General features: G+C 43.0%; 2 protein-coding genes across 7 annotated transcripts in view; one reads left to right on the top strand and one right to left on the bottom strand.

Annotated features, from left to right (window-relative positions):
* epn3a (epsin 3a) overlaps positions 1 to 4,291 on the top strand; it is a 20,076-nt gene extending 15,785 nt beyond the window's left edge. For all 4 annotated transcript variants that reach the window (XM_010864543.5, XM_010864542.5, XM_010864545.5 and 1 more), the window contains 4 exons: positions 269 to 452; positions 1,776 to 1,964; positions 2,295 to 2,537; positions 2,626 to 4,291. In XM_010864543.5, the coding sequence (XP_010862845.2) occupies positions 269 to 452; positions 1,776 to 1,964; positions 2,295 to 2,537; positions 2,626 to 2,918 (909 nt within the window). In that variant the 3' untranslated portion in view covers positions 2,919 to 4,291. The remainder of the gene's footprint in view (positions 1 to 268; positions 453 to 1,775; positions 1,965 to 2,294; positions 2,538 to 2,625) is intronic.
* LOC106023698 (ADP-ribosylation factor-like protein 16) lies at positions 3,721 to 22,463 on the bottom strand. 3 transcript variants are annotated; one of them, XM_034295221.1, is made up of 5 exons: positions 22,193 to 22,463; positions 6,916 to 6,983; positions 6,684 to 6,800; positions 6,219 to 6,334; positions 3,721 to 6,090 (listed from the first exon to the last, which is right to left on the bottom strand). In XM_034295221.1, exons 1-5 carry the CDS (start codon positions 22,218 to 22,220, stop codon positions 5,922 to 5,924), a joined length of 498 nt encoding a protein of 165 aa, XP_034151112.1. In that variant the 5' UTR covers positions 22,221 to 22,463; the 3' UTR covers positions 3,721 to 5,921. The 3 variants fall into 3 exon arrangements, with proteins under 3 accessions (XP_034151112.1, XP_028979146.1, XP_012986720.1); XM_029123313.2 differs by lacking the exon at positions 22,193 to 22,463 and adding an exon at positions 21,461 to 21,557; XM_013131266.4 differs by lacking the exon at positions 22,193 to 22,463 and adding an exon at positions 7,260 to 7,469 and having other exon boundaries at positions 6,916 to 6,974.
* Between the last annotated feature and the right edge of the window lie 525 nt (positions 22,464 to 22,988).

The raw sequence follows: 22,988 nt of genomic DNA on the forward strand, positions 1-22,988 counted from the left end.
TTGTCACGCTGTTTGCTTCGGCAGCGTACTTCTTGCTCTGATACCTTTCCAAACCACTGTAGCCTATAGAATTGGTACGCTTAGCTGGTACATAACTGTCATATACGAAAACATTAGGAGTTTGACTAACAGTATTCATGCATTACGTTTACATTAGTTTTGACAATAATCTGATTTCTATTAGCACCCTGTGACAAGGGCTGTGAAAACGGCTTTGCGAGACACATTTCAGACTGACTGAACATTCTCCTTGCTATCCTGCGGTCAGTCGGCCATGATGGACCTGGTGGACGTTTTTGCCGTGACCTCAGAAGTTCCCCCGGATACCAGCGTCAACCCCAGGGACCTGACAGGAACGGAGCGTCACACCCCCCTCCACCACCCCCTCCCCATGGCCGGGGCAGGTTGTCTGGCCGGGGCTGGAGCCGCCTCCGACCCCTGGGATTCTCTGGGTAAGCTGTTCGATAGAGGGAAGTGCATCCTGTCGATACCAGACAGAAACACATTTGTCATAATTCACTTCCCTCTGATCCTAAACCTTGGATATTTGCAGATTAGAAGCAGCATGGATAGGCAACATGACTAAGTTGCAAATACCCTGTAATCGTAACAGCTTCCTATACATACGTTATTGAGTGGACGCATTTACGCCATACTTCTAGTACTTTACAATGTATTTTAGTTACAGGGTGACGACGGGATGAATGAGTCCATTGGAAGCTGGGGATGATTAAGTAGCACTGGTGATATGGGGTCCAGGTTGGAAAAGAAACCTGGACAACACGGATAACAACCCTTCACTCAAGTGCCATGGGATCTTTAGAGAGTCAGGACTGTTTCACATCCCAACCGAAACACAGAACACTAGAGGGCAATGTCCCCTTCACTGCTCAGGGGCATTGGGATTTGATCCACTCTATACTGTTTAGTATACCTCTCTGAGTGGGCCCTGGTCAAAGTGCACTCGGTAGGGATTAGTATGCCATTTGGCACTTATCATTATCCTTTGTCTCATACAGTTAGTCTTCTGTCTGTCAGTCCATCACATACTATAAGCTGAAAGACCAAATCAAATGATAACTTCATGCATTTCTGACCAGGTGAATGATTCTCTCACCAATCACACATTTATATAAAAGAAAACCTATAATATATCACAAAGACACTCACATCTTACAAAAGACAATCTTTTTAGGTATCAACATTTGGTCAGGCTCACCACCTTAACTGTCCGCTTTAATCTATCCATCTGTCACCCACTGAAAAAGCTCCATTGTCTCTTTTTGCAAGAAAACATTTTTGTGAACACTTCTGAATTGCCTGCATACCTGGCTTCTAAAATACAGTTTGATAGTCATAGAACTGGATAAAACACAGTGTGATTTAACAAAGAACACAAACGTGTACTTTTACATGTCTTCATGGAACACAGGTGAAACATATGAACCATGAACACTTTGGTCAAACATATGAGATCAATGATCTATCTGGTTGAAGACTGATGGTGTTCCAAGTCTTAAATGCTTTTGTAGCCTCATGAACTCTTCTCTTGAGATCTGAAATAAATGTTGTATCTTTACGTATCTATTTTCAGGTAACTCATCGGTTTAGTTTTTCATAACGGTAGATCTATGTCGCTATAATGTCATGCTTATAATATATCAAGTTATACTTTGAGCACAATGTTTGTGTAAATCAGCTAACATGAACTGTAAATCGCTATGGATTAAAGCATCTGGATAATGATTCAAATAATGACTCCCTGACATTACCAGTTGAAGCTCGCTCCACCCCGCCAGTTATTGAGTCTCCCTGGACGGCCCAGCCGAGCTCCAGTAGCTCCTCCCTTCCATGGGATCGTACCCGGTCCCCTCCGGATCCCTGGGAGTCCGCGGGGGTGGTGGACCCATTCTCTGGCCCCGGTTCTCTTCAAGTTCAGCCTCACCGACATGGCAGCCCTACAGGTGAATGGCGTTGGGATAAAAAAAAAAAAGGGCCAAATCTGGGAAACAACTATAATGATATCTATGGATATTTCCATTGAAGACTTCCAACATTTGAAAGTCATCTACTGGGTGGGATTTCCAACCTTGTTGGCTGATTCCTCTAGTCCAACTAGACAGTGAGGAGGGATCAGCCAACTGGGACAAAGTTAAAATTCCAAAGTTAAAAATGGGTGTCAAATATTGCTGATGTCAGCTCAAGCATGAATTAATGACCTTGAGAAATCACAAACAAAAAGTACATGTTATGCAATTAACTAACTGTTGCTTTTTACACATTCCAACTGTTAGATGGAGACCTGTTTGACGAGGCGATGGACGGAGGCCATTTTAGTGTGAACAGTCGAGGGGAGCGAGAGGTCAGTCCGGAGCTCTTTGACCTGTCTCGTCTAGGGGAGAGTCTGGGGGAGCCCAGCCCTCGGACCTGCCGGACCCCAGAATCTTTCCTGGGTCCGACAGGGGCTTCCCTGGTCAACCTGGACAGCTTGATCCCAGCCAATCCTCCGGCCAAGACCAAGAATCCTTTCCTCTCAGGTGAACATTTGCGAGCGCACGCACATGCACGTGTGGGTCCTACGCATACAGCCATGTGTGCCTGGTTGACAGATGTCTCTCTCCCCAGGTCTGAGTGCTCCCTCGCCTCTCAACCCGTTCCAGAGTGAACAGCCTCGTCTGACGTTGAACCAGATGCGTCCCAGCTCCACGTCTCCCATCCCCCCATCCGGGCCCCCTTCGCTGCCCTACAGCGCCTCCCTCCCCCTGCCCGCCGCCAGCCACCAGCCGGCTAGCCTTCCTTCCTCCCTCACCCAGCCCACCCACGGAGGCCTGGACATACCCGGGCTGCCGCAGCCTTTGCTACCCCTCTCGTCCACCTCCTCCCTGGGGGACCAGCACAGTCAGAACCCCTTCCTATGATGAGCTCCAACCTGACTGGAGTCGGGACATTAAACAGCACTCTATTCCCTTCCTAGTGCACTATTTTAGACCAGGGCCCATGGCACTCTGGTTAATAGTGAGCTATATAGTGAATAGGGTGACATTTAGGACAGCAAACTCAGAGAATTTGTAGGTTATATTCTTGAAATATAGCCAATCTAACCTCAAAACTCAACAACTGGAATTCAGACGGAACTGAACTGAACTCTTTCAGTCTACGTTTTTCTTTTCTTAAATTGGACACTAGTACTATAACCCTTAGAGTGCGACCTCTGCTATGCTCTGTGCTTAAACCCTAACCTGGCTAGGAACTCACCTCTGCCAAACTGAGGAAGAGGACACAGAGAGAATATGTCACAGAGGGTGGACCACTGTCCAGTAAAATGCTGAGTCAATAATAATGTAATGCTAACGACAGATACGTACATACACGGCTACGCTGGAGCACACACTACGCTGTAGAAAGCACTGGCCATTTAACGCTGTAGTGCTGAGCTATACTGTACAGAGTTCTTTATGTAACAACTGCTTCTCCGAGTACTTCTCGATCCCTTGCCCCGCCCACTCTGCTGCATACTCCTTTGATTGGCTTCTCACTGTTGCTGCCGATCGAGCACTGAACTGATATTACACCAGATACGCCTGCTTATCTTTCTACGTCGGACCTCTCTGCACTGGGCGGGTCGGCCATTGCACTGCTCTACACTGATTGGAGGATGTTACATTACATAGCATTCAGATGGAAATGTATCATAAAAAACAAACATGATTGTCTTTCAGATGAATGGTGTAGGCTGTATTCATTCTATTTCTATTTACGAATGTTTCACATTACTGTCTTTTACCCTGATCTCAGAGAACGGAAGGAGAACATGCTCTGTCAATGATGGAACGCCAGCCAGCCAAACCCATTCACTTATAAAACACTCGCAGAAACAGATTGTGTTGGACTAGGTATAGTAAGGCTTGTTCTGTGGGTATCGTAATTGTGGAAGGAACAGGACTGATGACAGTGCGATAATGATTTTTTTTGTGAGTTGAATTGGACTGGAGTGGGTTTCCTTTGGTGGACAACAATGAAATCTGCTTTGCAAGAGACCAGGGCTAATGTAGGATTTCCTGTAGGTGCAAATTCTAACATGCATTGAGGTCAAAGGGAGAATGAACATTCAACTGAGCTGGACATTAGTGAGAATTCATCCCTATGGGCCAGGCAACATGAAATAATGTATGAATAGAAATCCATAATTTGTTTCTTCTCTGTCTCTTTCTCAATGCTCAATCACTACTTGTGAAACACTGATTCAACAAAATATAAGGGTACAATTAACAAAAAAACAACATACCTTGCATTGGTGCCTTTTCATTACATTTTTGATTTGCTTTGATCTCATTGAACCTTTCACATCTATGAATATATGATATACTGCATCGTCATGCCTAGGCCTAGATTTTAATATCAAACACTGTCGTATTTATAATGAATGCTTGGAAGCACAATTTTTGCAGTTGGCTTTTTTTTACTGCATGCCACTCTGCCCCCTGGAGGCCAAATACACTCAGTCATCTGGCACTCCCCCATATTAACTAATGTAGCATATTTGGGGTAAATTGAGGACATAGCGTCACACATGATTATGCATTCCCTGTCTGGATATTTTTATCCAAATAATATAACTGAGTTTTCCCTCAGACTTTATATCCCTGCGTGTGCTTTTTAACATTTTGGTAGATAAGGTGTCTTTAGAGACAGACAAGCCCAGTTGTGATATACATAGTCACACACTTTTGACCAATCAGATCATGTCCTGGACTACTCAACTGAATGAAATGTTGCCGTAGCAAAAAAAAAAAGAAAATATGGAGGGGGTGCATTGTGTGATGGGAACGCTGTAAACATTGCTACTGTTAATTACATAACTCAATTGCTTCAAGCCCCACCTCATACCTGCCAAATGGAAGCAAACGGACGTCAAAGGTCTGCTCAAGGGAACTGAACCCCTGATGTGGCCCTGATAAGCAGGTGTAAATTAAAACTCCTGAGGTGTTTAATCGTGATTTCAGAGGGAGCTACAAGCTTGGATGTTTCAGTTTGCTTGGACTCCAAGGTGACTATTCCTCATGTGATAACATTTGAGGTGGTTGGTCAAAAGGCCCATAAGTGAATAAAAAGATCTGAATTAGGCCAGCCTTTGTAAATGCAGCCATTGTCACCGGGCCAGTTCACCCAACAGAACCTCACTCCCCAGAACTGTTTTGCACAAAATGATATGCTGCTGATTGTTGACAATAAATAGACATATTTCAACCACAAATGCATCAATGTCATGCCTCCTCAATTGGACATGATGCCATAAGGACGACAGCATCATTCTAGGTGGGATAAGATTGTAAGGACAATGACATCTATACTCCAGCACACTGGATTTGAAATTAAACAATGACAAAAAAATTGCAGACATGGCTTTAAAGGTATTTACATTGATAAACTGTGAAGTGTGTAGAAATTACAGCAATTTTTATACATTTTAGATTAACAAAATTTGTATTGATCACACTCACTAGAGCTACCAAAAGATCTAGAAGGGATTCTAGGTGCAGCATTTGCATTTGGAGTCTGTTGCTGTTGTCTTTCAACATCATGACCTGAATCCAACTGAGCAAAAATAAAATTGCACCAAAACAAACTGGAACTGAAGACAGCTGCAGTACAGGCCTTTCAGAGCATTATCAGGAAAGTTGCCCAAAAACCTGTAATTCTTACACATTTCACAGTTTAAGGATGTAAATACCCTAAAAATTAAAGCTGCTTTTTAACCTCAGCGTTTCATTTCAAATCCAATATACACTAATGTCTGTTGTGTATGTGAAGCAGAGGGAGATCGCCCTGTGACATCACTTCCTCAGTTGGCGGTTACATCATCCAAAATCCCATGACAACAATATCAACTTTACGAGGAACTGCTTTCTAGAAGGAAAATGTCATTGATCCTTTAGGGTGGAGTCCAACCAGTCCAAAACCTCCTGCAGTCCCTGGCCGGAACGAGAGCTGAGCTCAAGAGTGGTGATTGGCTGCGGTGCGGAGGCGATGATGTCATCCATCCTGAACAGTGACTTTATCTCTACTAGACTCATGGTACAGGGGAGGTCCCTGGGTTATGGTGAGAAAAGGGTGGATTAGAAGGGAGGGAGAGGTACTGTTGATAAAATGATGCACATGATGAGAATGAAGGTATCCTACTAGAAATAAGGTAGCTAGAAATCCACCACTTGCCTAACCTCTTGTTGAAGATGACCAGGACCGATGCATTGTGGAGCTGCTCAGCTGAAAGAACAGACAGTAGCAGGATACAGGAGGAAGAAATCTGAGTGATGTTGGCAGAGTCCACCATAAACTACAGGAGAAACACAAGATATCATGATTTTGTATTCTATTCCAATCCCCGTTGTTGGGGTGATTGCACTTCTTATCTCCCACACATTTATTTAATATTTTTAAGTTTGATGTGTATGAAAAAATGTATGATCTGTTGAGAAGGTGCGATCAGGGAGATTCGCTTCAGGTTTGACTTCTGCGTAACTCGGTCAACTTGCTGTTGCCTCAAAGAAGCCTGGGTGTAGTGGCTGGGCCTGGCAGGACCTAAAAGCCTCTCAGTACTCAATATATCACCCTCTTTAAAACAAATACAAACTGTATTAAATGACTCGTCTAGTTAACCTGAGTTCATCTTGTTCTGTACTCACAATAACTGAGGAACAGTCAGGGTAGTAACTAGGCCAGATAGGACCCATGCATCCTCCCAGTTCTCTCACTGTCACATTCTGCTTCTTTAGTGTTAGGTCTGTCAGGTTGGTGCCCACCTGAAATAGTTGAAACAACAATGATCCAGAAAATTCACATTTTGTGTTAAGACACCCGCAAATTGATAAAATAATTTGACACAAAAATAACAAATCGACACATATGTTGGCTTACTGTAGGCAGAGTAACAGGGGGCTCCCCTAATTCAGATACTCCATCTCTCAAACTGAGCTGTAGACGGTCTGTTAAAGATGGTTAAATAGAATTGAAAGGGCGACAATAGTTATTGTATTTACAGGTTAGGCGAGGAGAACAAAGTGGCGAATGACAGTGGTCGTTTTTCAATATTATATACACATCAGTTAAGCAGAGTAAAAGTAAAGGAAGAGACTGATTTATAATACCGCTGTCGCCTTGTTGTCACTTGGTTGTACACGCAACGTTAGCTACTTTGGTTAACTAAATCACCCAACGTTCTGTTGCTTTGAGAACTAGCTAGCTATTTTATTAAAGGATATTCTGTAAACGCTTCAAGAGCAGTGTCTTTCCAACACCGGTTGCACCAAGCAGCAAACACATTTCTCAAAATCGAAAACATAGATTCCATCCGAATCAAATATTGTGCTCTTTGGAACCATAGCGACGCTGACAGGGTCGAGTTTAGCTGCTGCGATAGCAAATACTAAAAGCCAATCAGTGCAAATCCATCAGCAGCGTCTTGTATCAGCGTCTTGTGAGCAACATTAAAGAAACACTTCTGGGTCACGTAAATTTGGACTATTTCAAAATAAAAGAGACCAACGTATTACATCAAAACTGAGATAAATTGAGTTTATTGTTTAAGAAAATGTACCTTTCAAACATTGACAACAATTCAAATATGATCATATTTAACAGTAATTTCTATAAAAAGTGGGTATTAAAACACGTTCCAAGGGCAAAATTCAGACAATGCCAAAGACTGAATATGGAATACATATTGCCTCATAGCTCATAATCTATTGAATATTCCACATAGAAAGCAACGTAGGAAATGTTCAGGAGAGTGCGTAGAGTAAGACAAACCTGTCTAATCATGGGGAATGGTGTGCTACATCTAGCAACAAAATATTTCCACACCCTGTTTTTCCACAATGTAACTCAATGGATATGAAATACATATTGACTCATACAGAATAAACTATTTTATACGCCGCAGTGAACGTATTGTAGGAAATGTTCAGGAGACTCGATAGAATGATTATATGCTAAATAATCAAGGGGCACTGTGTATTTGCATTTGTTGTTGGCATTTTATTCCTCCCATACCATTGGCCACATTCCAAATAGCTGAATAGCCTCTAATTTAGATACATTTTTCCTTTTATTAATGGAGGTGATAATCACCACTTGGAGGTTACTTAACAATTCAGCCAACGATGTAATGTAGTGGTCAATGCCTTATATTAACTGGTCATTAACCTGTTGTACCACCTTTAGAGATATAGGTTATTTTATCTGTAAAAATATAAAATGTATGTTTAATGTGTGAATGCGATACTGAAAAGAAAGGTAATATTTGCATACTTTCTATGTAAGAAATGTTGTTCCAGTTTGAAGCTACATCAGAACATTACCAAAAATATTTAACTACTGAAAACACCAACATGTAATTATATTCCTGTTACCAAAGTACCAAGCTATGGAGGAAAACTAAACTTCAAATCCATAATGACATCTATAAACAAAGCCTTGGTAGCTTCAACAATGAGTTACGCAGGGCCTCTATTTGCCATGGTCGACAAGCTTACAAACCCAATAAAGCAGACAGCATCAAAACTCATGTCCACTGTGAAATGTAATACATTTGCATGTCTGTAGTGAAAAATATTAGAAAGTATTAGACGGACCTAGCAAGGACTCTGTACTGTCACTACAACCACCAAGACATAACTTGGTTATTATGTCGCAATTTAATACAATTGATAAAAAATCCCTAGCAGAAACAGTTCGACATCTTGTCCACATGTTGTCTCGACACATTGCCATCAGACAATTTTCAACTCTATAACAACATTGAAGAAATGACACTTTGCTACAATGAAAAGTAGTGAGTGTACAGCTTGCACAGCTTGCTGTCCCCTCAAAATAACTCAACACACAGCCATTAATGTCTAAACCGCTGGCAACAAAAGTGAGTACACCCCTAAGTGAAAATGTCAAGTTTCAATATTTTGTGTGGCCACCATTATTTTCGAGCACTGTATTAACCCTCTTGAGCATGTAGTTCATCAGAGCTTCACAAGTTGCCACTGGAGTCCTTTTCCACTCCTCAATGACGACATCACAGAGCTGTTGGATGTTAGAGACCTTGCACTCCTCCACCTTACGTTTGAGGATGCCCCACAGATGCTCAATAGAGTTTAAGTCTGGAGACATGCTTGGCCATTCCATCACCTTGACCCTCAGCTTATTTAGCAAGACAGTGGTTGTCTTGGAGGTGTGTTTGGGGTCGTTATCATGTTGGAATACTGCCCTGCGGCCCAGTCTCCTAACGGAGGGGATCATGCTCTGCTTCAGTATGTCACAGTACATGTTGGCATTCATAGTTCCCTCAATGAACTGTAGCTCCCCAGTGCCGGCAGAACTCATTCAGCCCCAGACCATGACACTCCCACCACCATGCTTGACTATAGGCAAGACACACTTGTCTTTGTACTCCTCACCTGGTTGCCGCCACACACGCTTGACATCATCTGAACCAAATAAGTTAATCTTGGTCTCATCATACCATAGGACATGGTTCCAGTAATCTATGTCCTTAGTCTGCTTGTCTTCAGCAAACTATTTGCAGGCTTTCTTGTGCATCATCTTTAGAAGAGGCTTCCTTCTGGGACAACAGGCATGCAGACCAATTTGATGCAGTGTGCGGCGTACGGTCTGAGCACTGACAGGGTGACCCCCCACCCCTTCAACCTCTGCAGCAATGCTGACAGCACTCATATGTCTATTTCCCAAAGACAACCTCTGGATATGACGCCCAGCACATGCACTCATCTTCTTTGGTGGACCATGGCGAGGCCTGTTCTGAGTGGAACCTGTCCTGTTAAACTGCTGTATGGTCTTGGCCACAGTGCTGCAGCTCAGTTTCAGGGTCTTGGCAATCTTCTTATAGCCTAGGCCATCATTATGTAAAGCAACAATAATTTTTCAGATCTTCAGAGAGTTCTTTGCCATGAGGTGCCATGTTGAACTTCCAGTGACCAGTATGAGGGAGTGTGAGAGCGATAACACCAAATGTTACATACTTGCTCTCCATTCACACCTGAGACCTTGTAACACTAACTAGTCACATGACACCGGGGAGGGAAAATGGCTACTTGGGCCCAATTTGGACATTTTTACTTAGGGGTGTACTCACTTTTGTTGCCAGTGGATTAGACATTAACAGCTGTATGTTAAATTATTTTGAGGGGACTGCAAATTTACACTGTTATACAAGCTGTACACTCACTACTTTACATTGTAGCAAAGTGTTTCTTCATTGTTCAATTTCTTCTTCACTTTTGTTAGATGCTGTAGTTAGTAGCTCTCTGCAATCAGGCATTTTCCCAACATCTCTAAAAACAGCTGCCATTAAGCCCATATTAAAAAACAGAACACTGGATGCATCTATAATAAACAACTTTAGACCTGTATCAAATCTCCCTTTTATAGCCAAGATCATTGAGAAGGTTGTCTTCAATCAACTCATCAATTTTGTGACCTCAAGCGGTCTCTTAGACAAATTTCAGTTAGGCTTCCGACCTCACCACAGTACTGAAACAGCCCTTATTAACAGCCCTTAGTTTTAAATGATATATGCCTGAATACTGATTCAGATAAAATAACAGTTCTGGTTCTATTAGATCTCAGTGCAACAATTGACACTGTAGATCATAGAACACTTATAGAAAAATGGATTGATTCAGATCTTATCTATATGGCCGGAGTTACTTTGTTCCCATTGGTAATCATGAATCTGATAGGGTGGCTATGACATGCAGTTTGAGGACCACCAGATCTAGACCCTGTCATGGCTTGCCCAATCTCCAGACCTGAACCCCATTGAAAACTGGAATTTGATCTAGAGGAAGATGGAGGTTCACAAGCCATGAAACAACCAAACTACTTGAATATTTATTCCAGGAGGGGTTATTTTGACCTCCCGTGGGCTCACCACCCACAGGAGGGACCATAAGGGGCCGGTGCAAAGAGGATCGGGCGGCAGTCGAAGGCAGGGGCCTAGACAACCCGATCTCTGGACACGGAAACTGGCTCTAGGGACGTGGAATGTCACCTCGCTGGCGGGGAAGGAGCCTGAGTTAGTGCGTGAGGTTGAGAGGTTCCGATTAGAGGTAGTCGGGATCACCTCTACGCACGGCTTGGGCTCTGGAACCACACTCCTTGAGAGAGGATGGACTCTTCACCACTCTGGAGTTGCCCATGGTGAGAGGCGGCGGGCTGGTGTGGGTTTGCTCATAGCTCCCCAGCTCTGCCGCCATGTGTTGGAGTTTACCCCGGTGAACGAGAGGGTCGTTTCCCTGCGCCTACGGGTCGGGGATAGGTCTCTCACTGTTGTTTGTGCCTACGGGCCGAACGGCAGTGCAGAGTACCCGACCTTCTTGGAGTCTCTGGGAGGGGTGCTGGAAAGTGCTCCGACTGGGGACTCTATTGTTCTACTGGGGGACTTCAACGCCCACGTGGGCAACGACAGTGACACCTGGAGGGGCGTGATTGGGAGGAACGGCCCCCCTGATCTGAACCCGAGTGGTGTTCAGTTATTGGACTTCTGTGCTAGTCACAGTTTGTCCATAACGAACACCATGTTCAAGCATAAGGGTGTCCATCAGTGCATGTGGCACCAGGACACCCTAGGCCGCAGGTCGATGATTGACTTTGTTGTCGTCTCATCTGACCTGCGGCCGTATGTCTTGGACACTCGGGTGAAGAGAGGGGCGGAGCTGTCAACTGATCACCACCTGGTGGTGAGTTGGATCCGATGGCGGGGGAGGATGCTGGACAGACTCGGCAGGCCCAAGCGTACTGTAAGGGTCTGCTGGGAACGTCTGGCCGAGTCTCCTGTCAGAGAGATCTTTAACTCCCACCTCCGGCAGAGCTTCGACTGGATCCCGAGGGAGGTTGGAGATATTGAGTCCGAGTGGACCATGTTCTCCACCGCCATTGTCAAAGTGGCCGCTCGGAGCTGTGGCCGTAAGGTCTCCGGTGCCTGTCGAGGCGGCAATCCCCAAACCCGGTGGTGGACACCGGAAGTAAGGGATGCCGTCAAGCTGAAGAAGGAGTCCTATCAGGCCTGGTTGGCTTGTGGGACGCCTGAGGCAGCTGACGGGTACCGACAGGCCAAGCGGGCTGCAGCCCGGGTGGTTGTGGAGGCAAAAACTCGGGCCTGGGAGGAGTTCGGTGAGGCCATGGAGAAGGACTATCGGCTGGCCTCGAAGAGATTCTGGCAAACCATCCGGCGCCTCAGGAGAGGGAAACAGTGCCCTACCAACGCTGTTTACAGTAGAGGTGGGCAGCTGTTGACCTCAACTGAGGATGTCGTCGGGCGGTGGAAGGAGTACTTCGAGGATCTCCTCAATCCCGCTGACATGTCTTCCATTGAGGAAGCAGAGGATGAGGGCTCAGAGGTGGACTCGTCCATCACCCGGGCTGAAGTCACAGAGGTGGTCAAGAAACTCCTCGGTGGCAAGGCACCGGGGGTGGATGAGATCCGCCCTGAGTACCTCAAGTCTCTGGATGTTGTGGGGCTGTCTTGGTTGACACGCCTGTGCAACATCGCGTGGCGGTCGGGAACAGTGCCTCTGGGATGGCAGACCGGGGTGGTGGTCCCTCTTTTTAAGAAGGGGGACCGGAGGGTGTGTTCCAACTATAGGGGGATCACACTTCTCAGCCTGCCCGGGAAAGTCTATGCCAGGGTTCTGGAGAGGAGAATACGGCCGATAGTAGAACCTCGGATTCAGGAGGAACAGTGTGGTTTTCGTCCGGGCCGTGGAACACTGGACCAGCTCTATACCCTCTACGGGGTGTTGGAGGGTTCATGGGAGTTTGCCCAACCAATCCACATGTGTTTTGTGGATTTGGAGAAGGCATTCGACTGTGTCCCTCGCGGCATCTTGTGGAGGGTGCTTGGGGAATATGGGGTCCTGGGTCCTTTGCTAAGGGCTGTCAGGTCCCTATACAACCGAACCAGGAGCTTGGTCCGCATTGCCGGCAGTAAGTCAGACTTGTTCCCAGTGCATGTTGGACTCCGGCAGGGCTGCCCTTTGTCACCGGTTCTGTTTGTAATTTTTATGGACAGAATTTCTAGGCGCAGCCAGGGGCGTCAGGTTTGGGGACCACACGATTTCGTCTCTGCTCTTTGCAGATGATGTTGTCGTGTTGGCCCCTTCTAACCAGGACCTTCAGCATGCACTGGGACGGTTTGCAGCAGAGTGTGAAGCGGTGGGGATGAAAATCAGTACCTCCAAATCCGAGGCCATGGTCCTCAGTCGGAAAAGGGTGGCTTGCCCACTTCAGGTTGGTGGAGAGTGCCTGCCTCAAGTGGAGGAGTTTAAGTATCTAGGGGTCTTGTTCACGAGTGAGGGAAGGATGGAACGGGAGATTGACAGACGGATCGGTGCAGCTTCTGCAGTAATGCAGTCGATGTATCGGTCTGTCGTGGTGAAGAAAGAGCTGAGCCGCAAGGCGAAGCTCTCGATTTACCAGTCAATCTACGTTCCTACTCTCACCTATGGTCATGAGCTTTGGGTCATGACCGAAAGGACAAGATCCCGGATACAGGCGGCCGAAATGAGCTTTCTCCGCAGGGTGGCTGGGCGATCCCTTAGAGATAGGGTGAGAAGCTCGGTCACCCGGGAGGAGCTCAGAGTAGAGCCACTGCTCCTCCACATCGAGAGGGGTCAGCTGAGGTGGCTTGGGCATCTTTTTCGGATGCCTCCGGAACGCCTTCCTGGGAAGGTGTTCCGGTCCCGTCCCACCGGGAGGAGACCCCGGGGAAGACCTAGGACACGCTGGAGGGACTATGTCTCCCGGCTGGCCTGGGAACGCCTCGGTGTCCCCCCGGAAGAGCTAGAGGAAGTGTCTGGGGAGAGGGAAGTCTGGGCATCCCTGCTTGGACTGCTGCCCCCGCGACCCGGCCCCGGATAAGCGGAAGAAGATGGATGGATGGATGGGTTATTTTGACCTTTTTTTTTTATGTTTTATAAATACTCTAAATAGGCTCTGTGCACAAGCGTATGGACGAAACTCCGCTTTAGCCAGATGTTGGCATATCATTTTCCGGTTTACTTAAGGCGATCACCCACGTCGCCCAAAATTTCAGTTTTTAGTAGATGTCTCCAAGACCTGCCTAAAATAAGCATTAGTGATGTCCATCAAATTGTTGATGCCTGGTCCACTGCTCCAACAAGCAAGCGGAACAAGGGATTCAAACTCTACGTATCGAGTTATCTGCACAACTACGAGGGTAAGTAGTTTACTGTGGTGTAAGCTAGTTAGCGACGTGTTCCTTTTTAGTGTAGTATTAGGCAGGACAATAGAACGCATTAAAAATTCACCCTAGCCTCAAATACGGCAAAAGAACACTGGCTGAGCTGGAACGCTAGCGTGTCCCCATAGCAACTGAATTGAAACAAACCTTCGTTCAGTCTCTAACCTGAATGAAGCTTAAAATTCCATAGCCTCAAAAAAGCACCAAAACAGGTCTCCTCTTTTATTTTACTACTGTAACCTCATTTCACAACGAAACTGAAAAATAACAACTGGCATAGGAAGTAAATATCAGGTCCTATATGGTATTAATTGCGCTTAAACCTGCGTTACGTGGAAGTATATAAAAAAAAAAGTGTTTGAAGTCACTGAATGGCGCAAGCCATATTTCATTAAAAAGAGGACATTCTCCTGATTAAAACGATGCCCCACTTGTACCTTGAAACTTAAATGAGTCACGTACATTATATATATATTTTTTTTTTCGTACAACAGCATCACTCATCTTGTTGTGAGTTTAGGTGTTTATTAATGCGGATGAGTATTAGTAAGTAAACCGGAAACTGCAATACCGACTTCTAGACAAAAGCGGAAGTTCTTCACTATGCTGGAGTCTATTATAATATTTTTATTTGGAATTTGGGAGTAATGTTGTTAGCAGTTTATAGAATTAAACAAACATTTTCATTTTACTCAAACACACCTATGAATAGTAAAACCAGAGAAACTGATGATTTTGCAGTGGTCTCTTAATTTTTTCCAGATATGTATATTGTTTAGAAAATATGTGCACATCTTTAAACCTTCATAGTAAATTCTGAATATGGGCTATTTAATCTAAATACAACTCAGATCTTACATCAAACAACATGCAATATAAAATATGATGTACTAAATGATAACAGTATAGGGTACGCAATACATACAGTTCATCAAATCAGTTACCTTTCTACCCAAGATGATCTCCTTCCATCTTGGCAGTTGGAGTTTAGGACGCTTAGGATGGGGATTGTATTCTGAATGTGGATTGTATTCTGAATGTGGATTGTATTCTGAATGTGGATTGTATTCTGAATTTTTTGCTCCATGCCCGGAGCCAAACATTCCTCTCAAGACTGAAAAGTCAATTTTATTTCCGGCTGTCTAGAACGAGAACATTTGTTTGGAGACAAATATATTACAGGGCTGCACAATGTTGGTCTTGGAGGGGAAAAACACAACTGCACTCAGATGGTATCCCCGGTCAGAATAATTCAGTAATGTTACAATGAAGACCTGGTATTTGGCCTTATGGGACCAACATACAGGGCCGCTATAAAGATGTCCATAGTGCTTTAAATAGACTCAGCCATTTAGCCCTAGGCTAACTGTTTTATTAAACCTATCTGGGAATGTTGCTATGAATACTTTTTATTTTTATTGTAAATGATCTAAATAAGACAATAAGGAGAAGCTGTGTATATTGAATTTGGACAAATGCTGAGCAGTGAGCTAGATTTTGCATAATTTAATTAAACTGGTAATTAGACTACATTTTGCAGAATAGCAAGCAAGTTTATTTATATAGCACAATTCATACATAGAAGGAATTAAATGTACTTTACAAAGAAAAAAAGAGAAAATATAAAAATACAATAGCATTAAAAAAATACTCATCAAAACAACATCATAATAATAAAAAAGAGAATAAGAAAATATAAAAAGAATTAAAACAGAATAAAAACATAGTAAGCTATAAAAGATGTAAGGCGGAACAGTGGGGTTAAGTTAAGTGCTCAGTCATAGGCACGTGAAAAGAGAAGTGTTTTTAACCTGGATTTAAAAATGTATATGTTTGGGGCACGTCTAAGATCTTCTGGTTATTTATTCCAGTTGTGTACAGCATAAATGCTAAACGCAGCTTCTCCATGTTTAGCTATATGACTCTGGGCTCTACTAGCTGACCTGTGTTCATGGATCTAAGAACCCTGCTTGGTTTATATTCTTCAAACATATAAGAAATGTATTCGGATCGTAAACCATTAAGAGATGTATTAACTAAAAACACCACTTTAAAATCTATTCTGTAACTGACTGGAAGCCAATGCAAAGATTTAAGAACCGGAAGGATGTCCTCTGTTCTGTTGGTCCTGGTTAACATTCTAGCAGCAGCATTCTGAATCAGCTGCAGCTGTTTTACAGTCTTTTTGGGGAGTCCAGTTAAGAGGCCATTACAGTAGTCAACCCTACTAAAAGATAAAAGCATGGATGAGTTTCTCTTGGTCTTTTTGGGACACCAAGCCTTTGATTCTGGCTATATTTTTTAGATGATAGAATGCTGATTTGTCATAGCCACCCTATCAGATTCATGATTACCAATGGGAACAAAGTAACTCTATGTCAACAGTGTAAAATGTTGCACTGAGATCTAATAGAACCAGAACTGTTATTTTATCTGAATCAGTATTCAGGCATATATCATTTAAAACTAAGGGCTGTTAATAAGGGCTGTTTCAGTACTGTGGTGAGGTCGGAAGCCTAACTGAAATTTGTCTAAGAGACCGCTTGAGGTCACAAAATTGATGAGTTGATTGAAGACAACCTTCTCAATGATCTTGGCTATAAAAGGGAGATTTGATACAGGTCTAAAGTTGTTTATTATAGATGCATCCAGTGTTCTGTTTTTTAATATGGGCTTAATGGCAGCTGTTTTTAGAGATGTTGGGAAAATGCCTGATTGCAGAGAGCTACTAACTACAGCATCTCACAAAAGTGAGTACACCCCTCACATTTTTGCTAATATTGGATTATATCTTTTCATGTGACAACACTGAAGAAATGACACTTTGCTACAATGTAAAGTAGTGAGTGTACAGCTTGTATAACAGTGTAAATTTGCAGTCCCCTCAAAATAATTTAACACACAGCTGTTAATGTCTAATCCACTGGCAACAAAAGTGAGTACACCCCTAAGTGAAAATGTCCAAATTGGGCCCAAGTAGCCATTTTCCCTCCCCGGTGTCATGTGACTAGTTAGTGTTACAAGGTCTCAGGTGTGAATGGAGAGCAGGTATGTAACATTTGGTGTTATGGCTCTCACGCTCCCTCATACTGGTCACTGGAAGTTCAACATGGCACCTCATGGCAAAGAACTCTCTGAAGATCTGAAAAAAAATATTGTTGCTTTACATAATGATGGCCTAGGCTATAAGAAGATTGCCAAGACCCTGAAACTGAGCTGCAGCACTGTGGCCAAGACCATACAGCAGTTTAACAGGACAGGTTCCACTCAGAACAGGCCTCGCCATGGTCCACCAAAGAAGATGAGTGCATGTGCTGGGCGTCATATCCAGAGGTTGTCTTTGGGAAATAGACGTATGAGTGCTGCCAGCATTGCTGCAGAGGTTGAAGGGGTGGGGGGGTCACCCTGTCAGTGCTCAGACCGTATGCCGCACACTGCATCAAATTGGTCTGCATGCCTGTTGTCCCAGAAGAAAGCCTCTTCTAAAGATGATGCACAAGAAAGCCCGCAAATAGTTTGCTGAAGACAAGCAAACTAAGGACATGGATTACTGGAACCATGTCCTGTGGTATGACGAGACCAAGATTCACTTATTTGGTTCAGATGATGTCAAGCGTGTGTGTCGGCAACCAGGTGAGGAGTACAAAGACAAGTGTGTCTTGCCTATAGTCAAGCATGGTGGTGGGGGATCATCCAGATGGTCATTGGCAAACTTCAGACGGGCCTGGACATGTGCTGGCTTGAGCAGGGGGACCAAGGGCGTAGATTTGGTTTGAAGATTGGGGGGGTTTAAAGTTGTGAGCTGCCTGTTTTTTTTTTTTCATGTGTATTGTTATTGGATCATCTTTCTTTCTTTCTTTCTATATGCTTTAACTGATTACAAAAATCAACACCTGCTCCTCCTCTCCCTCTGCTGACTTGTCTACCCTGCTATATTTACCTTGAATCTGTTATAAAAACATGTTAAGAGATTATACATCTCATAACGTTATGAAATTTGTGAATAATCATTCATAATCATAAAATTCTAACATAGTATAAAAATAAAGAAATTAAGGCGAGACACTACAGGTGAATAGGGGGGAAAAAATAACTAATAGATATCATCATGAAACTTCCCCTCTTGATTACTGACATTAAGACAAATATTTTTTGTATTACAAGTTTTTAGAAAATATATGTTTAAATATGCTAATTGGGTATTATTTCATTAAATATGTGCAAATGTGCATACATTTCCAGAAGAGAAATCTGAACATTGGATAAAGCCAGATTCAAAATTCTTGTTTCATTTTGTTGACATATTACAGTCAAAGGTTTTTACAGAGGGAATTTTGGATATCTCTTTTTATCACTCCATTAATTAGAAAAAACTGCCAACAGCCATAAAAAAATCTATTTTCGCCCCTCTTTTAGGTACAAAATGTTGTATAAATCAGAATGTGAATGATATATAAACAAACCCCTCTGTAAAAACCTTGAGAATAAGGATAGGAATACACATGGAAAATTTGGTGAATGTAAGTGCTGCTGAAGTGGAGATTTCTGGCTCAGAGTATGAGAAAAAACCCATATTGAGAAAACAGCCTTTAAAGATTTGTATTGTAAAAATGCATACTTTTTTGTGGAAAAAACTATTTACAAACATAATATCTTATAAAATCATTAGCAATCAACAATACAAACCATCTAAAAAAACTTCAACACTTATAACACTGCATTTATAGCCTTTAACTGAACAGAATAGCGAAAAGAAAAGGCAAAAACACACTCCGAGCATGTCACGTGATGCGTCTGAACGAATCACGTTGTCAGAAATTGACATCAGCCAATGAGATCCGCTTTTAGAGTAAAATGCCCAATTTTAATTTGACGATTGCTTGCTGATAAAAAGGAAATTAGCATATTTAGACCCGACAGCACTCACCATGAGAGAGAGACCTTTCCAGTGATATATGATATGACAGGGTACAAACAGCGATCGCGCGGAGCAGCAAGTTGATTTAGAACGACAACTTTTGATGAATTTAGGCGAAATCAAGAGACTCAAATAGACTAGAAATGTAGTAAAATAAAGACCTAATGTGTATTTTTGACTTTTTTTACACCACAAGTCTGAAAGAAGTCATGTTATTGAAGACAAATAGCCCCCATAGAGCCCCAAATCTCAACATTGACCAGTGAAAAAAACGAGTACAGAAACCGCCAGTAAATCGTTCATTCATCCAATTCGTTAAAAAGTCAGATTCATTTAGGAAGAAAACAAACACCGATGTGAATACTTTTGTCATTGATAATTACAGACACTATTGAAAAATGAACTAGCAAAACAGATGGCTGATTTGGTAACTTGTTATACTGATAAGTGAGCTATAAGTTAAATACATTGAAATGGAGATTAGCTAGCTAAAATATATCTGGTTTCACTGGTGTGTACTTAGCTATTACACAATATTCTCATACCTCATTCTCAGTACATGGTTGTTGTTTTTTTACATCCCTCTCTGACCAGCAGTTAAATAAAGTCCGCTATGCAGCGCTTCTCTTCATTTTTGAACGTTACCCGTCGTCGTGACTCGTGTGCTCTCCACTCGCGTTGTTTTGGAAAAAGTGCGCCTTGGGCGTTACCAATCGGTTCAATGGAGGGGAGTATTATTATTTTTTTTTCTATTTGATTATGACAAACTCATATTTGAGTAGGAACAATTATTGTTACAAAATATATGAATTCTTCATACTTTTCATTTGATCTACTGTAATTCTCATGTCGAAATATTGGGGGGGTTGTAACTGATGGATTTAAATATTGAGGGGGTTACCTCCCCCCCATCCCCCCCATAAACTACGCCCCTGAGGGGGACCTTGCGTGTGCTGCAGGATTTTAATCAATGACGGCGTAGTGTGTTACTAATGGTTTTCTTTGAGACTTTGGTCCCAGCTCTCTTCAGTTCATTGACCAGGTCATGTAGTTCTGGGTGGATCCCTCACCTTCCTCATGATCATTGATGCCCCACGAGGTGAGATCTTGCATGGAGCCCCAGACTGAGGGAGATTGACCGGTATCTTGAACAGTTGTTGCCTTCTCACCAAGCTGCTTGTCTATTGTCCTGTAGCCCATCCCAACCTTGTGCAGGTCTACAGTTTTATCCCTGATGTCCTTACACAGCTCTCTGGTCTTGGCCATTGTGGAGAGGTTGGAGTCTGTTTGATTGAGTGTGTGGACAGGTGTCTTTTATACAGGTAACGAGTTTAAAGAGTTGCAGTTAATACAGGTAATGAGTGGAGAACAGGAGGGCTTCTTAAAGAAAAACTAACAGGTCTGTGAGAGCCGGAATTCTTACTGGTTGGTAGGTGATCAAATACTTATGTCATGCAATAAAATGCAAATTAATTATTAAAAAATCATACAACGAGATTTGCTGCATTTTGGTTTTAGATTCCATCTCTCACATGTTGAAGTGTACCTATGATAAAAATGACAGACCTCTACATGCTTTGTAAGTAGGAAAACATGCAAAATCGGCAGTGTATCAAATACTTGTTTTCTCCACTGTAATTGTTTCCAGAGCTGTATATATAAAAAAAAAAAACTGGTCGACCTTCCTTGGCTTTTGGCTTCATGTCCACTCCTGGAGCAAGTGCTTCACATCTGATGGCAGATGTTCGCGGGGAGGTGTTACCCAAAGGCCTTGTCCTAGACAAAGTATGTCTCATCCCTCCTGGTAATAACCTTGAAGCCAGCCCATCCTTCACTCAGGCAGGGGAAGAGTTTAAACAACTCAATTGAGATGGCCTCAGGTACAATTTAACTGCCAGTACTAGTTGTATAAACATGTACTGCAAATTAAATGTGCAATTTCCCAGACATTTCTGTAAATTACTCAAATTTGTCAATACCACATCAAATTATTTTCTGATATTTGTCCTTGATTTTCCCCACCACATTGAATACCTAAATGAACAAGAACTGCTTCCCCTGGAGTAAGAAACCCAAGCATGGGATCTGGATGTGACTTACGGAAGGGAGACGTCTAGGGCCTTTTGAGCAATGATTTTGAGACGCCAAGTATGGCTACACTGATAAAGTACACTTTGTTTGAGGAAATACAGGTCATTGGTTCAACTAGATCTTAATGTGCTGGGGTAAAAATTTTAAGCAATCTCATTATTTAAGGTCATTTCTTTACTTACTGTTCGGTTCTTTAACAATCTCCCCACCGAACGGGGCATCAGGAGAGGACACGTTGTTATGACTCGTTGTGGTTTTTTATTTAAACTGATAGATTTTCCACAAACAGCTAATTAGTCCACAAATAGCAGGTTATAAACCTGTAGAAATACAAAGGCTATAGTATAAACAACATTAGCCACATACATAATATACCAAATTCTGAACATACTAATATGAATAGAATATACATTTCAATATAGTCAGTATTATAAATATTATAATATACTTAGTGTTTAAAAATGACTAAACCCAGCACATTTCTCTAAACACAGAAATATACATCAATGTAAAACACATCAAATGTACAGCAATGTCAATGTTACATATTGAACTAATAGCCCAAAACCACAAAGGTGTATATTGGTCTAAAGTGAATACAGTGAGTGTAGTTGCTGTGCATAGCAATCCATTACCAAAGTAAAGCGATTGACTACATTACCCATTCAGCACCGCAACCAGGAAGTAACTCGTGTGACAGTAAAACGCTCCAATTTCAAACATTTACTAGAATATAGTCACGGATATATCGAGCTGACGGCGTTGAACATCAGACCGCAAATAAGGTTTTATCAGCGTGACCAACGTAACAGTTATCAAGCATACAAGCCGCACATACATAACCGCAGCACAGTAGTAGCGCAACAGACAAACAAACCTAAAACGTAGCTCAATGTAGAGAAACAACAGCTTACCGGTGGCGCATCTCTCCTGACGAGACATGTCAAAACCAATGCTCGCTCCCGCTTATAGCCCGTGCTTATTCAGTACTGGAGTTGAAACGCGGATTTTACTGGTCCACGTTTCAACTCTTGACTGGCCCGTGCTCTAATCAGGTCAGTGAACCTCCCACCTAGTTACCTGCGTTACATTGCTGTTGAACACCCGTGACGTAGTAAACGCTACACCTCCCACTTGACCGACTGATCATGTGATTTAAGACGGTCACAGAGAAACATTACATACAATTTTATTTTTATATTATTATTATTATTATTATTATTATTATTATTATTATTTTATTTTTTTTCCTCATCTTGATTATGAAGAATAGGACCCCGTCCAGACATCTCCCCTGGTATTCTGCCAGGTTTGGTCACATAGGGTGTGTGCTCTTCATTGTTCATGAACGATGGTGCAAGTGGTGCCAAAGGCAGCATAGATACGTACCAACCAGCGAGGGAGAGAAAGAAAGCTAGAGAGATAAAGAGAGAAAGATCCTGAGGTAATGCCTTCAGTATTGGAGGTCTGGGCGCTTAGGCAGCGCAGTCTAGGAGTTACTGGTCTTCCACAGGGATGAAAACTACCAGTCTCCTCACGTCTCTCCGTAGGATGACTGACGTCAGCTGCTGAGGGTTCCTCCTAAATTGCCCAACCATAAGGGAGGCAGGGAGGCCTACACACGTCTTAACGTCAGCATCTCTCACAAGTCCTTTCTTGTCAGGGTACACGGCCTGGATCCGTCCGAGCCGAAATTGCCCTCGCAGTGCG

Source organism: Esox lucius, chromosome 11, assembly GCF_011004845.1.
Source record: "Esox lucius isolate fEsoLuc1 chromosome 11, fEsoLuc1.pri, whole genome shotgun sequence".
Lineage (NCBI taxonomy): Eukaryota > Metazoa > Chordata > Actinopteri > Esociformes > Esocidae > Esox > Esox lucius.